The sequence below is a fragment of the Parasteatoda tepidariorum genome, chromosome 2 (assembly GCF_043381705.1).
Source record: "Parasteatoda tepidariorum isolate YZ-2023 chromosome 2, CAS_Ptep_4.0, whole genome shotgun sequence".
NCBI lineage: Eukaryota > Metazoa > Arthropoda > Arachnida > Araneae > Theridiidae > Parasteatoda > Parasteatoda tepidariorum.
This window is the reverse complement of record NC_092205.1, coordinates 102,068,151-102,085,492: the sequence shown is the minus strand read 5'-3', so window position 1 is coordinate 102,085,492 and position 17,342 is coordinate 102,068,151. Positions and strand designations below refer to the sequence as shown.

The 17,342-nt window shown below is 30.8% G+C and overlaps 1 protein-coding gene across 1 annotated transcript in view; it reads right to left on the bottom strand.

Moving 5' to 3' along the window:
* The window catches only part of LOC107453272 (protein Skeletor, isoforms B/C), a 75,730-nt gene that overhangs the window by 38,624 nt on the left and 19,764 nt on the right, over positions 1-17,342 (bottom strand). Inside the window, exons 3-6 of the mRNA XM_043050114.2 lie at positions 10,644-10,716; positions 9,419-9,527; positions 7,231-7,396; positions 4,051-4,123 (exon numbers count right to left, since the gene is read on the bottom strand). Coding sequence (XP_042906048.1) covers positions 4,051-4,123; positions 7,231-7,396; positions 9,419-9,527; positions 10,644-10,716 — 421 coding nt within the window. The remainder of the gene's footprint in view (positions 1-4,050; positions 4,124-7,230; positions 7,397-9,418; positions 9,528-10,643; positions 10,717-17,342) is intronic.

Here is a 17,342-nt window from a genome sequence, read left to right as displayed (position 1 = left end):
AAAACGAATTTTATTTACGTAAGATTTTGCATCTTTTGGATAACCATGTTTTGTTATTAATTCGACCTTTTTTAAATTTAACGAATGGCTAGTAAAATTTAAAGGTGAAATATACGTATTTTTGACGTATGGTTCTCAGCTACCTAAGTACTAACCTTTCCCTTTTTGATATTATTGATCAGATAGTGTCTGATTAATTATGAGTCTAAGTTAATTATGAGTTAATATAAGTTAGGAAATTATAAGCAAATTATGTGTAAAATTGCATCTAAATGACACGTTTTTATTATTAACTAACCTAAATCTGACAAAAAAATTTTTTTTCTATATTTTCTTGAGAACTAGCATTCAATATTTTAGTCAACATTTGGTATAATGTTATCAATTAAAAAATAATATTTTATGATTTTTTTTGTCTAAATGCTTTTACAATGCGATTGTCTATTGACAAATATAATTGCTTTTACTCTTGTTAGAACTTCTTATTACAATGAATAATTATCAGAAAAGGTATTGATTTAAGTAAGCTAACTGATAATTTTATAGCACATATCTATCCTATTGTTTGATGGGTCGTTAAGATTCATGGTCGATAAGTGAAAACAACTTTGAAAATATCCTGCTGTGTACATAATATAAAACATGCTAAATTACAAAAATTATCTTATTTAAGCTATAAATAAAAAATAATAAATAATTTTAAATAATTGTTTATTTTAATTATTTTATCGTATATATGAGTTTATTTTCAACTAAGCTACGTAGTTACATAAAAACTACATTTTCTACCGTTGTATAACGACCGGGTCTTAAATATGAGCTCTGAAAGTAGTGGAAAAAATTGAGACATGTTTATGAAAACAAAATATCAGCTTACCCACAAACAGAATCAAGACAAAAACAAAATGTGTTTATTCGGCACATGGATGAGCTTTATTTTAATTAAAATATATAATTTTATTTATTTATTTTAATAAACACGTAAACTATTTTTTTTTCCAATTTTTTTTATATATAATTCCTACTTTAAATGCATTAAAATCATTTTTACCATATAAGTCGGAAATCATACAAAGAAAGGCAAAAACGATCCATATTTTTTATTCCTCTTCTATTTTTATTTGATCCATTGGGAAAATTGATGTTTCGCTAGGTTTTTTTTTTTTTTTCCACGACCGCACACTTTTCGACTAGATCAACTTCCTCGCCATAATCGCAAATAAAGAGTTAAAAGAGTCATAAAATATCTTTCTAACGTAAGCATTAATGAAATAAAACAGCCCAACTAGATCAAATAAATAAAAAAAAGCAGACGATAATTTTGGAACTTCTTGGAGTTAATTGTATTTCAGAATCTTTTTCTTTTCTTTTTTTTATTTCCACCAGCGTGAATAATATTAGTCACAGTCATTTAATAACAGTAAAAAGAATCTGTAGCTGAAGTAGCTTAGAAGCAATTTCAATAATGTTTGAAGTAAAGAATGGTGAAAGCGGAATTCAAAACAATCGTAAATGAACTACAAAAACAAATTAGATGAAATTAACCTTATAGTCATAACCATGACGCTGACTAATGACAAAATCGAGATCGTATTATTACGTTACTCACGTTACCCATTGGTTAAAAGTTTTTTTTTTTCTGATTCGATTATCATTAACACAATATTTCAAGTCATGAGTAGACAAAAACTAATACTTATTATTCATTTAACGCATACATACTTTACATATTATTAATTCAAAGTACTTTCTTGATTTTTAGTAGATTAACTTATTCATAATTATTACCTCGGCGGTGATTATTAATATAAATACGAATACCGACGAAGAAAAAGAATTTTGCGATATCTCAAACACATATGGTCTGAAATTGAAAATCAATCAAGTAATCAACGGCATCTTTTTACTATAATTAAACTTTATGACTGTGACTAAAATATTTCGTAATAGCTGCTCTTAGTATAAATTTTCAAAACCCTTTATTGAAGCGAGGAAAAATCGAAATCTAACAAGTCACTACCAAGGAAAGCGAGACTGAATGCGTCTTATTCTGTCTGGTTGCCGAAAGAGTGAGAGGGGAGTTGAAAGGTAATTATGAGAAGTGCATCGACGTTTTAGAGATCAATCATACTATTTTTGATCTTCTCTAGTTTGCTCCCAAGTAAGACGGTAGTATTTTTAAGAAAAAGTCATAGTTTTAAAATTCGTTTTTTCAGGAACTATTCGACCGATTTCGTTCAAATTTTGTATTTCTCCGTGTAAAATTACATTCATTATAATGATGAAATTAAATATCTTACAATTCAAATTTTTTTTTGACTAATTATGAAATAAAATAATAAATCTTTACTAAAAGTTATTTTTTGCGTAGAATTATTTTTGGAAAAATGAGATTTATAATTGAGTGAAAATTTTTTTAAATTCACATAAAAAGTTCTCCAGATATAGCTAAATACGAAAAAAAATGACATTAAGTGGTCCAAACATTGGACCACTTTCCTGACTAACAATTGGGACTATATTTCCCCGATTACATAGAGCAGTGTTTCCCAAAGTGTGGTACGCGTACCCCCAGGAGTGCGGGAACAGTTTAGCGAGGGTACGCTTTCTAATGCGAAATATCTTGTAACAAACGAAAATTTTATTTAAAAACAAATCTAGCCATGAAAATTTACGATTATGTATTTTTCTATTGGCTATTTTTTTGCAGAGTTAACAGTAAATAATGAGGGGTGCCAACAGCCAGTTGTGATTTTTAACTTTTGTGCCATTTTATAGTAAAAAATATATTCAGTTTCTTATTAGTGGTACACAGCCTGACGAAAAATTTAGAGAGGGTACACAAAAGTCGTAAGTTTGGGAAACACTGTCATACAGGGTTACAAATCCGAATCCTTCAGAAAAAAAAGTATGTTTATACAGAGAAAGGGTGTTTTTGTGTCTGATTTCGTAACTTAAAATATCACCTGCACTATTTAATTAGCATATATGAAATCACCCCTCCAAACCCTTAAGATAGAACCATTATTCCAGAACAGGGGTTTCCAACTGGCGGCCCGGGGCCGCATCCGGCCCGCGAAGCCTTCTTTTGTGGCCCGCGTACTAAAATATATTAGTTGTCATTTTTTTTGCAGACAATTTTCGTAAAAAATCTATATGGGTTTAAAATACTTTTCTCGTTAATAAAAACCTAATTTCTTCTTTTCTGTGAAATTTAACATACCAACGGTGCAAAAAAAAGTTTTTTCTCAGGTTTTGCATCCAAGAAAACATTTATTCAAATACAAAAATAATCGTGTATGTTGCTCTTTTTTATTTCATTTTTTTTTGTATTTTGTGAATATAATTTAGCATGCGCGTATCAGTAATTTTTTTTTAAGAAATTCTCCGATTTAACTTTTTGAAACCACTCATTTTGGACGAAAATATTAACACACACATTTGTAAATTTTAAATTTAATAAGTAAATATCTATTCTCTGGTAGTTACAGCAGACAAACCTCAATTTTCTCATTAAACATGTTATGTGCTACTATTTAAGTTTTAATACCAACCTTTTTAAAGTTTTATATCTTAACAATTAGATATCTGTTGCACATTAATTGTTAAAAACATAGGTGCACATTAAAGTTATTGTAGTCCGAATTTTTATATTTATTTATGTCTTTAAAATTATTATTAATAATAATTAAATATTTTTAAAAATCTACTTCTTATTTTAATTTGTAATTCAATACTTTATTTTTTTACAACTTGGTAAAAATCTGACTTTAATATTTAATGTTCCTTCAAACATAAAAGAGTCCTACATAAAAGTTTGATAAAGTTGCTGCCCGCCATTTGAGTTGTGTTTTTAATTGTGGTCTCATGTAAGTTGGAAACCCCTGTTCTAGAACGTGAAAATCCGATCATTAGATCAAAAGTTATTCATTGTGATCCGTTAATTATTTGCTCACTGTTGTAACATAAAAAGCGGACATTACTAAACACCTGAGCATTTTAAAGAAAGAAAAATCTTGAGTTTAAAGTGCACATAATTTTTTCTCTTACCTGCCATCTTCATTAGCCAGGCGAAGACCTCTAGGGTGTTGACGAGATCCTCTCGAAACCCACCAATAACCAGCTTAGAAAAAAAAAATTAACTGTTAAAATTTATTCTCAATTACCAGAAATGAAAAAATATGTATGCTACCCTGAATGACCGAAATCAAGAAAATATTAACTTTCACTGGTGCAATCACATAGTCGCTTTGATAAATGTCCAAAATATTTGTTATATCCGATTTTAAATTAATTTGTTCTTTGATATTATTATATTTATTCTATATTTTAATATCTGCTGAGGATAGTTTAAGAGAAACATCAGTATTCGTAGCACCGGTTAAATGCATACCAGGCAGTGGCACTTAACTTTAAAAACTCATCAGTGTAGGGCATACCGGGTAAATGCATATAGGGCAGTGGCGCTGAACTTTAAAAAAAAACATCGATGTAGGGCATACCGGGTAAATGCATATCGGGCAGTGGCACTTAAGTAGACCTAGTATATATATTTCGGACATTTACCAAAGCGATTATGTGATTCTCAACATTCACCGGTGGAAGTCAACAACCACCGATTTCGGTCATTCACAGTAAGGTAGAAATTATTTCAAATAGTGACTAAAAATTTGTTTAAATTTAAACGTGCATAGAATAAATAAGATAAACGTAGGTTATGTTGCTTTAAATAATAACAGTTAACTAATACTAAGCCGCATTAAAATGCACCAGCATATGTGCCAGAAGGACTGTAGGCAAGTTAATCATCGATTTTTTGCTTAACCGAACTGAAATCGAAAAATTTCCTCCAAATCACTAAATAATGCAGATGTTTACAAGAATCGATGTTGACTAAAACAGTTTTCTGTTTAGTAAAAACATAAATTGTTAAAAAGAAGAAGAAATTTTTTTTTTTGTTGTATATATTTCATATTTGACATAAACTTGGCGAGCGACAATATTCATGTATTTCATTTATTTTGAGTGTATTATGAAAACATTTCTAATTTCAGGTCATAAAATGCATGAAAATAACTCAAAAAACTAAACATTTTCATAATATAAATGAAACACGAAGCGATTTGTCTCACGACGAATTGCGCTACTTCTGTCACGTGATGATATACTATCTCGATTTTAACATAAACGTTAGTGAATGCTTCGTATTTTCACAATTAAACTGTCCCCCTATTTTGTTTCAACTCCATCGATGCGGAAGAAAAATTTACTATGAAACGATCATTTACATTTTACAAAGTAAGTTATATTTCATTTGGAAATATTTATCTTCGTTTGAATTGGTTTTATGAACTTTTCCCCCTCATTTGGCGTCGATATTGGCGATTTTATGAGTAGCCATTAACCCATTTCCCTTCTACGTAACCGCCCCATTAGATAATTTTCTTCATTTATTGCTTTAAAAAGAATGGAGATAATGGGGACCTCAAATTGAGCCAAACATGACGAAAAGTTTCTTTAAACTTATATTTAATAGCATTATAAACTATGCATGAAATGACTGAAAATAGTGACAAGTTTTTGTTTCTTCTTTTCAAAATTTTAAGATAAAGTGAGGTCAAAATAAAAATGTATTATTGATTTGATTAGAAATTACAGAAGGCTGAGTAGATGAAAGTTTCTTTTTTTATTTTATTTTATAACCGGCGGAGAACAGCCGACCCAATTTTAGGTTTACGACTACTAATGTTCAACTCAGTAGCCTCGTAATTTTGAACCAATCCAGAACACAAGGAAACTCCTGGATCAGTACCCCCTGTTTTTTCATCGGAACATGGAGGACTTTGTGACTCGACAGATTTAACGTGCATCAGTCACCATTTGCTACGTGGGGAGTATTCGGCTGGCTGGGATCGAACCCACGACCTCTTGGATACGAAACCAATGCCCTACCAACCAGGCTATCCCGGCCCCTTAAATGATATTTTTAGTGAATTTGATTGAATCCGAATTAAAATTTATAAATTACTCTGTTATGTGGGAGTGAAAATAGAGATTATGCCTTGTCTGCAACGTCTCCAACACTAATTTAAATTACTCGAGTCTCAAAGATCGCACTCATGGTGAAAATTGCAAAAAGAAAAATATTTTAATACGTTTTGTTGTTGCTTTTTTTTACTCTAAAATCTCTTAAAGACTCTAGTACCATCATCCACTGAGCTATCCGAAATTTAATGAATTAGCGGAATTCGTCTGTAATGGTTATTTCACATCCTTTGTTCTGTAATTATTACGTTTTTGATCTTGATCTGCATTCCAAATTAAAGTACTGGAATTAAAAGTGGTGTTTCTTTACTAAAAAGTAATATATTATCGAACTTATTAACGGGTTTTCAATTACCAAACAGTAAAAAAGCTATGTTCACTTTTACAGTAAACTTTAGTTATACTGGGTCCAGTCAATCTATGCTACTAAAGTAAATATATACAAGTTAGGTGTGTAAACGAATCGTGATTTGGCTAAATCTGAATACCAAATATTCAGGGCCGAATAGCAACTTTTTTTTCCAAAAAAATATCATTAATAAATGTTATTCTGTATATAAATATTTTTTGTCGTTATTGAAAAATAATCAAAACTTAGCTGTATTATTGGTATTTAGTAAAGAGAAAAAAAAAACTCAGGTAAAAATGTTTAAAAAAAAAACAGGTATTTAGAAGTAATTAAGCTAAGTAAACACTTGGCTAGCAGGTTTTAAATAAACTACAGCTGTAAAGTTTAAAAAAAAAGAGAAATAGAAAACATAATATTGTCTTCTGTCTTAAAACAAAACTTTAATGCAATGTTACCAGTTATTTGTCTTACAGTACAGAAATGTTACAACAAAAGAATGATGTCGATTAGGAACTAACCCTTAAAATGCTGCGTCAACGCAGAATAACAAGCAAAAATAAAACAAAGTAAGAAGAGCTCTCAAATTTTTAAACATGAAGTGTTGAAAAAACGAACCAAATCATTTGCCTGAACAAAATTTTTAAAAAAATTATACCAAAACAAAACTTTCGGTTAAGTATAAAGTAGTCTAGTTTCAATTCTTCCAAACTTCGTTTTCCCATTTGTCTTTTAAAACATAAATTAACAAGTTTTAAAACATAACAAATGTGTGTAAGAACAATGTATAGTAAAAAATACAATTTTAGATGATTCTTTATTAAATCTATTCAAAATACCTGGTCCGAGTCCATCGTAATAGAAATCTGGAACTAGAAGAGTCTGTGTGTCGACTACCATGACAGGCCCTGATGATACACCGTGATCTTTTGTCGGCAATCGACCGATCTCCAAAGGTTGAGGGATTTTAAGATCAGACGGTATGAAGATATCAGCAAAATTTGCCTATCGAGGGAATAAACATAATTTTAATGTGATAGCTTAAACAAAAATACTTTTTTTAAAAAAAGCATTTGTTATATGTTACTTGTTCCTAGCAACATCCCATTCTAGTAACATACGTTCTTAGTAACATACATTCCAATCCTAGAGAGATTCCTATCCTGGGAGTTAAAATTAAAGAATGCATAATAAGTATAATTTTGATTCCTCGAATTTTGAGTTGCTGAAAAATACGCATAATTTATATAGAGCGGTACACATTTTTTTCAGTTCCGTTACCCTATAGGATCGAACTTTTTTATTTATAACCTTCGATGAACAGCCGACCCAATTTTGGGTTTACGACTACTGATGTTCAACTCCGTAGCTTTGAACCAATCCAGAAGACAAGGAAACTCCTAGATCAGCACCCCAAGAGGTATGATTTGTTATGGGAACATGGAGGACATTGTGACTCGGCAAATTTAACTTGCTTCAGTCACCATTTGCTACAACGGGGAGTCTTCAGCCAGCGCGGATCGAACCCACGACGTCTTGGACATGGGCCCCTACCAACCAGGCTATCCCGGCCTTTATAGAAACTTATTTCGGAATCTTTAAAAAATTTAATTTGAATTTATAAAGATCTATTATTTTTTGAATTTGTGAAAATAAATAAATAAAATAAAAGGACTACTCTTTATTCTGAAAATATTTAACCCGAAGATATTTTAAATTATGAAATTGTATTTAGTGTATGATGCATGCGCTGAAAATAAGCTCAATATATTGTTATTAAAAAAGACGTCCTTCGCATTTTGAGTAAAAAATTTGGTGTAAGTAAACAATATATTGAATAAATGAATTGATTATTGATAAGATATGCGTATAATTATTACTGGCTTAAAGAAATCCTAACTGTTGAACCCCTGTGATCCATCCACGGAACCTGAGGATTCAGCGGAACACCGGAAAGTAACCGCTTATCTATAATAATGAGGCTCTAATTAAAAGAGTTAAGCACCACAATGGAAAACCATGCACATTAATCAGCTCATTTGTGTTAAAATATCAGTGATCTATCATAGTTAAAGCCCCACCTAAACAAAGTCATGAAAGAATTACCGACCCACGATTGTAGTTAACTATACTAGTTTACTATCGATCAGAATGAATCAGATTACGGATATTTTTCTTTTTCATTTCTTTCAATTGTTTTTGGCGTAGAAGGGCGATCAACTTCACCGTCTTCTCGGCCATCCACTGAAAAACTCACAAATGTGATAAACATTTTGTTTTGTTTTGCCATAAGCTTTTTTATGTTTCAGTAGCGCTTTTCTCGTCTTTCATGGGGGATTTCATGAAAGATTTGTTGCTTAATGCACTTATTATTTTTTCTGGCAAAACAAAATTACAGCTGTTAAACAAACGAAGGCCACGGCCGGACTAAATTGCTTACAGTCGGATCACATTTGAAAAAGACGACTTCACGCTGCATAAACTACTGATCATTCACGTTTGGCGCATGCGTACTTCGTCTGTGGGTACATCAGCAGTCCCATTATATAATTGCCACACCTCGTATTTAAGTCTACATACTTTCAAAAGTTCCCTTCAAACCCGTTAGAGAGCAGCAGAATGTACTGGGTGTGACCTAGTCAACGTAGTAAAAATTTCTTTCTATAATTATATACATATTGTATCTACGAAAAAAAGTCATGAAAGTAATAGTGTTGCATTTGTAATTTTCGCATTGATCATGCACAAGACACAAAAATAGTTAGAAATAAGTGACACATGGCAGAGCGGGGTTTCGAACTTGAAACTACTTTTGCTGTTCATTTTACAGGTCTCTTAAAATATTAATTTTGCCAATTAAATTTGTCATATTTTCCACAATCAGAGGAAATGAATTCAATACCATGAACATGCAAGGTTAAATACCTCCTAGGGTTTGCAACATGAGCCACTTAAAATCGATCTGTGAGATGAAGTTAAAATTATTTGCAGTATTCAAGAGTTAAGAAAAAATGTGTGTGTGCTTACTGTAAACTTTCTGCACCAGACAGCTATCCACTTAATGTTTCGTAATGTTTTCCCTGCAGGCAATCTTAGAAGCAGATCCGTCCGTCTGTACTCTAGGAGAGGAGTTTTCCTAAATAAGAACAAAAATTTCCGTTTTCAGTACCTCAAGAGAACAACTTTTCAAAATTATTTTAAGAAATTAAAATAAAAATGAAATTTCTAAAACAGTTTATTAAAACGTTTTGTTGAGTATGAATAAAATTATCTTTTGGTAAAATGACTCCGTACTGTTGATTTATTATCCCCTTACTTGTAAAGTCACTTATTTTTATTGGAGGTAAAAGCTTCTAAAGATTTAAAAGAAACAATAATACTACTAGAATTAAATCTAATCGAACCTTAACCACTTACACGTTAAAACAGGGATGGTTAATATTTTGCCTATCATGTACCGAATTTTTAGACTTACTATAACAAATGCGCCTTCTAATTCGAACATTGTTTGCACCTTCTGACGTAGAGTGCACAAAAAATAATACATAAAATTAACCACCCTGCATAACTTTTGATCTAATGACCGGATTTTACACGTACTCTATCTTCGAGGGGATGGTATCAAATATGCTAATTAATTAATGCGGACGATTTTAAATTACGAAATCAGTCATAACATATTTTTCTGAACAAACATACCTTATAATCGAGTTTTACATATGCGACATCATTCATTGAATTTTAACGAAGTTGAATATTTAAAACTCAATTTCCTTGGAACTATTTGACAGATTTCGTTCCAATTTTGTATTTTGCCATATAAAATAAATTTTTTAAGTTTGTGCATAATTTTATAAATAGTCAAATTGCAACATTTGACTATTATTAAATAAAATAATAAAAAATAAATGATTAGTAAAAATTACTTTTTTAGTATAATTGTCTTTGGATAAATGAATTTTATAATGGTGTGTAAACAATTTTCAATTCGTTTAAAAAATTGTCGAGATACGGCAAAATACACAAAAAGTAAAATTAACATTAAGGGGTCGTCCAAACTTTGAACCTGCGTTAATGCGCTATCATTTCTAATTAAGAAATCTTTAATTTGAGAAACTAACTCACCTTCAAGGGCGTATTTTTTTGTTACTGATTGAAAGATAAAAAATTAATAGGGTGTATAAATAGATAAAAAATAGCGTAATAAACAAAACAAAAAAGAACTATATAAAATACATTAAATGCTGCTTACTTTCCCTTTTCATCTGGAATTATAAAACCTGAAGTATCCGGTTTAGATGTGGAACCAGCCCAGAAAAAGGCATCTACAAAAATTTACAAACAAACATTTCAAAAATATTTCCATAAATGGCAATTTTTTTTTGTTTAAAAAATTAAACAATAACTATTCATCATATCCTGTACGTGTTCTAGTAGAAAATGTCTTTACATCTGGCAACAATTCAAAAAAATTGCAGAATTCCGAACAACTCTGAGTTTCCAATTCTAATATTTCAAACCCAAAATTTACTTAGTAATACTGTTACACTGGGGAACAAATTTTCTGTTGCATTTATACAAATACTTGATCTTGCTCAATTCAGGTATGGGGATTTCAAATCTGAATTTAGTTTTGCTCTTAAAGCTAATTTTTTTCTTAAATGACATTTTTTTAATGTATTTTTTGTCGAATGATAAAATTTTGATTATTATTAAATGTTTCTGAGCACGTTATACTATGGTGAAGCAGGGCTCGAAAAAACTCAGAAATTTTACCCGTCCCCGAGGACGGCTTGTCCAACAATGTACCCGTCCTCCTTTGAAACTAACCCGTCGCTTCTAAATAAATAAAAATATAATTTTCTCTTATTTATTACAAACATTTATATAAATTGCACAATGAATTAGTAGTTACTAGGATTACAAATACTAGGATTACATTATACAGTAATAAAAGAAATACTAGGTTACTAATAGTAAAACCTAGTATTTCTATTATGAAATAATTTATTTCTTTGATGAAATAATTTAAATAACAAAGGTTAAGTTATCTGTCAATTATCATGTCAATTTATCCGATGTTTTTTAAATGAATCAGATATGACGTTTGCCAGTTCCACAATCAAGCCAATGATTTACAGAGGCTTCTGCACAGAAATCTGAAAGAGGTTTTCCATTTAGGTAGATGTTTATAAATGCGTTTAACGCTTCTTGTTTAAGAGCAGTAAGTAAAGTGTTTTTTTTTTTTTGTAAGTTCATTGTTGAAAAGCTCCTTTCAACCGCTGCAGTACTCCCAGACAGAGAAAACATCAATTCCACCATGCGCAGTATGTTGCTGTATTTCGAGATTAGANTCCATTTAGGTAGATGTTCATAAATGCGTTTAACGCTTCTTGTTTAACAGCAGTAAGTAAAGTGTTTTTTTGTAAGTTCATTGCTGAAAAACCCCTTTCAACCGCTGCAGTACTCCCAGACAGAGAAAACATCAATTCCACCATGCGCAGTATGTTGCTGTATTTCGAGATTAGAGGGTCATTTTAGAAGTGAGGCGCTAGACTCTTGTAAGATAACAAAAATTGAAAATGTATCACGAACATTAACGGAAAAATGACGCTGGATTCGAGAAATTTGTTGTCCGCGGGGAATTTTTGACCGCCGAGGACGGGCGGACGGGCTGCTTTTCGATCCCTGTGGTGAAGCACCCCTAGCCACGTACGATGATATTTCCTGTCATCGGTTCGTATGCCATTTTAGTCCTGAGCCTTAACTCTCCTACAGGCCCGTCGTGGCATTTATGTGACCTCATGTTATAGATAACGTTATGCTCGAACATTTCGACAAAAGTAGACTAAAAAATGTCTTATTTAAAAATAAAAAAAAACTAATAATAATCGCAGAACACGAAAAAGTCCCATTCTATGTTCAGAAAAAAAAAGCATCTCCCAATAACATTATATAGTAGTTACATGCCGTAAAAATATTTATGTTATGTTATCTTGCAAATCAAATGGTTGAATATGAAACATTATGTTTTTTAAATGTTTTCGTTGCAAAAAAAATTTTTTTTTCATCTTGGTTGCGAATGTAGTACCCTGTAGGAAAATGTAATTCTTTCTCATTTTTCATTGAGAAATTGTGCCACTTTGTTAAACCGTTGTGGAAAAACAAACTCCCCCTGTTGTCACGAACATTTCTTAACAGTGAGTGAGTGCCATGAAGAAACAAAACAATGGACAACAATATAACGTGGGCACTAAAAAAAAGATTCTCTACCAAATAAACGTCCTCAATTTCACCCATTGTTAATAACTAACAAGAAAGAGTTATAATTTTTTTTTATAACAAAAGACGGAATAATAAATGAAATACAAAAAACAACAAAAAGGAAGAGGAAAACAAATGGCAAGGGAAGATGTTCCGAATTTTCTTTCCTGCAGGGCATAAAAAAAAAAAAATCAAAGAAGTAATACAGAGATTAAAATCGGAGAAAGCTGATCGTTAAAAGTTGTGAGAAACTGCCAATTATGAGGTCATGCGCGTGGTAACTAATCAGTTCAAAGATGTGAACTGTTTTTTTTTCTGATGAAGAGTTCTTTTTCCGGGTCATTATTTCATAAAGCGCTAATTGTTTCCATTTATTAATTTTTAATAGGGTGTTAACTACACTGAAAAAGACAGTGTAGATCTTAAAGAAAGAAAAATAAATCATGTCAGGAATGCCTTAGGTTTGTGTGTGCCAGTTTTACCACAAGATTCCCCATCCACTAAATCATATATATATANAAATGGGCAAAATAGTTAACTTTTAGTAGCTAAAAGCATGAAAATAGTAGCCGAAAACTATAAAAATAGTTGCCTAAATAAGAACAAAAATTCATAAAAAATATGACTGTTGGTGGCAAATATGATCCTTTTTATATAAACATTAATATTCTAGAACAATTTTCCCTTTTATCAATAATTTATCTAGGAAATATACGAGGGTTGTAAATTAAATAGTGGCAACTTAACTTTGAAACTCACAGAAGGGCGGGCATGAGCTAATAGGATACGGGAGCGGTGAGGTGGAGCTGTTGTCGATGTGTAGAGTGCAAAAAACAGTCGATTTGCTTAGAAGGGTAGTTGTTGAGTGGCGTTAAAGTGAGGAGTTTCGTTTCCATAGCTCTAAAGCAAGTTGTCAAAAGGTGATCAGCAGTCGTGGCTTAAAATCGAGGTTGTCCGTGGCAAAAATGCAACAGAATGCTATCGTGGATTAGTGGAAGCCTGTGGCGCAAATGCTTTACCGTATAGGACAGTAGCANTTAATTTTCGTGTATAGTAAGCCTTTTCACAACATGCTTTAGAGCGATGGAAACGAAACTCCTCACTTTAACGCCACGCAACAACTACCCTTCTAAGCAAATCGACTGTTTCTGCACTCTACACATCGACAACAGCTCCACCTCACCGCTTCCATATCCTATTAGCTCATGCCCGCTCTTCTGTGAGTTTCAAAGTTAAGTTGCCACTATTTAATTTACAACCCTCGTATATATAAAATTTAAAAAATACCTGTGCTTCAAATTTTTCTCAAGATATCTCATCTACTTAAATAAATATATCTATCTATATAAACATATATATTTATTCATAAATGTAACCAAAAATCCCTAAGCTACATATTGTTGTTAATAAATGATTTTTACCAACTAACGTTATACGATATGCCTATAAATAGTATATGTTTAAATATTTATCATTTGCGTTAAAATGGACACTGTTACGCTAAAGTAGACATTTTTTAAAAAAATTAGAAACCTAATTTTTAAGTGTTAGTTACATGCAAGGTAAATCTTTCTGATTAAGACTTCATTCATATTAAGTCTTCTCTTATTATTATTCATATTAACTTCTTTTTTTTATTTAATATTATTTCAAAAAGCGTTAATTGCTTTAATTCATTATTTTTAATACGATGTTAATTGTTTATTTTTTTCACTATAAAGGGCATTGTGAAACTTAGAGAAAAACATTCCTTTTTTTGTTAGAAACCTAATTTTTAGGTGCTAGTTATATGCTTGTAATAATTACATACGTAATGAAAAATGTCCCTTACGCTATAATTTTTTTTTGGGGGGGGTGTTAAGAATAAGGTCTATAACAAATGTTATAAATACTTTCCAAAATAGACGCTTACTTACATAAAAATAAAAAATAATCAAAATTGCATTATGAAAAAAATACTGTCATTTCAAAAAATTCAATTAAAATCCTGAAAATATTTCTAAAGGATTTTCACGTAATAACAACACGGCATTCTCCAACTTATGGCACTAATCTAATCAAATCGAAATATTATGACAATTTTTTAATAATTACTTATTTCCCGTTTGCTCTGCCAATTCGATTAAGTAAATGTGAATAGATTACGTGAGTTATGATGAAGCCACAAATAAACATATTGAAAGTTACGAGAAACCACGTATTTTTGTTTTTCTCAAAAAAAATTATATTTTTATATTTTGTCAACAAAAATGTATAAAGAAAATTGCGGCCACGTAGATAAGTTACAGATCAGAAAGAATTTTTTCATGTTCAATGAGTAAAATTTATCAAAAAATATTTTTATTATATATATTTTTTTTTTACATTTAAAGCTTTTCAAAACATTTTACTCACTTGAATCACAAATTTATACCATCCTTTGAATACCAACAAATACAGAGATGCATCAAAAAACTTCAAGAAATTTGTTTTAAATATAATTTTTAAAAAAAAACTTAAGCAACCTTTGCAAAAGAAAAATAAATGAGTTTAAAATCATCTTCAAATTCGATAAGGAAACAAAACAAAATGTGATTCAGTAAACATTTATAGTATTTTTTTCCAATTTTGTACCAATGTAAAAAAAAAAACTATGCAAAATAAGGCTACAAACAAATACCGAATTATTGTCCGAATTTAGAAAATTTTACGTATCATTTCCCCTTAAAAACTTACAACAAAAATCAAAAGTAGAGCATTTTTTTTCTTCATCTCAAATATTTAATTTTATATTTTAGAGCAGACACAATGATATGATATTTGTGTATCACGCATTAACTCAAGCATCACCACATAAACCAAAAAAAAAAAAAAAAAAAAAAAATTTTTTTTCCTTCCTCTGAAAATCTATTGAAACATAATAGTGTTTACTTTTAATACAGAAAAGAAAAAACGGATCTGTTTCTTCCAATGGTAGATAACACAATCATTTCTAACCAATTCTATTGTTATGAATTTCAATGTAGCCATCAGCCCGGGAGAGTGTATTTTGGCGACAAATTTAAACTAAAGAGCGTGCAAAATCTATGAATAGCTCATTCATTTCTAAAAAGAAAAACCCTCCTAAACTATTGATTATATTAAAAGACTTAACAGTGATGGCCCAAAGGAAGTAGGAAATGAAGCATAGGAAGAAGAAGAAATAAATAGAAAGCGACTCTCTAATAATAACCTATAAACCTGTTTTATATGTTGATTCACGGGGGGGCAGGCAGTGCTTCAAAGGTCGCCGCGGCGGTGTTGCAGGCCGAAATCAATTTTGTATTCATCACGTTATGTACCGAGAGAAATGCGCTCTATTTAAAGCACTGGCTGGGACATCAGAAATCTTGAAAATGTTTGCGTTTGTTTCAGTATTTAAAAAGCTTATTGCACTTTTTCAATTGGAGAGAAAAAGGCTTTTAACCGCTTCCCTGACTATCCCGAGTTAACTCGGGAATGTATATATTGCATATATTTATTATCCCGAGTTAACTCGGGAATGTATATATTGCAAATATTTATTATCCCGAGTTAACTCGGGAATGTATATACAGTCAAACCCCGCTATAGTGAACCTTCAACGGTCCGAAATTTTGGTTCACTATATCCGTTGCGCAGGCAATTTCATTAATGGTTCCCAAACTCCTCCCTTTTTTTTACATTATATTCATATAAATGACTGAAAAATATTATGTAGTAGGGCTATTCCATGGTAACTTACGTTACATTCACAGAAACTTTATTGCAATGAGAACTTAGAAGCAAACAAATAATACTAATATACAATCTAAAATAAAGTGATTTCTTAAAATTACAATCAAAACCAAAAGGAACCTAATTATAATAATTAATATTTTTCAATTTAAGCAGTGTAAAAATCTAAAACTAGTGTGGTAACTTACGTTACTGAAAAAGGAATGGCATAAATTTGCAATATGCTTGAAGGCAAAATTCTGTTCTTATACAAATGTTAATTGATTAAGATTATATGTATCATTTTACTGACAAGTTTAAATATTTATTATGCCTAGATATAAGATTTTATTTCAAAAGTTAAATTAAATATGATTTTTTAAATGAGTAACTTACGTTACAGTAACTTACGTTACGAAATTCCCTTTGCATCAAATTTTTACTCCAATAATGTACAAATGCAAATTAACATATTTAAACAGTATAGTGCAAGGGAGAAAAAGTGTACATGAAGTAAACTCAAAAAACCTTGAAACAAAAATTAGTAATCTTTAGCTGATGAGCAATCCTCAACATCAGATATGGAAACACTTCCCGACTCTCAGATAATTTTTCCTGAATTTCTGTTATTCCGCTTTTTAAACCTGTCTAACCTGCCATTTGAGCACATAAAAGTAGTTTCTATAGATGGTTTTAAAAATCGGTATATATATTTATTTTAAAGTAGAAATTTCAAAATTATTACAAAGAAAATGGGGGCAAATCAGTCGAAGACAGAAAAAAGTTCATTATATCCAACTTCCTCACTTTTTTGGTTCACTATATCCACTAAAAATAACATTATACGTGTATAGCAAGGCACGGGACCGAGCACTTTGTTCACTATATCCGGGAGTTCACTATAAACCGTGTTCACTATAGCGGGGTTTGACNCACGCATGCTAATACAAATGTGGGAATTTACCTCCCGTAC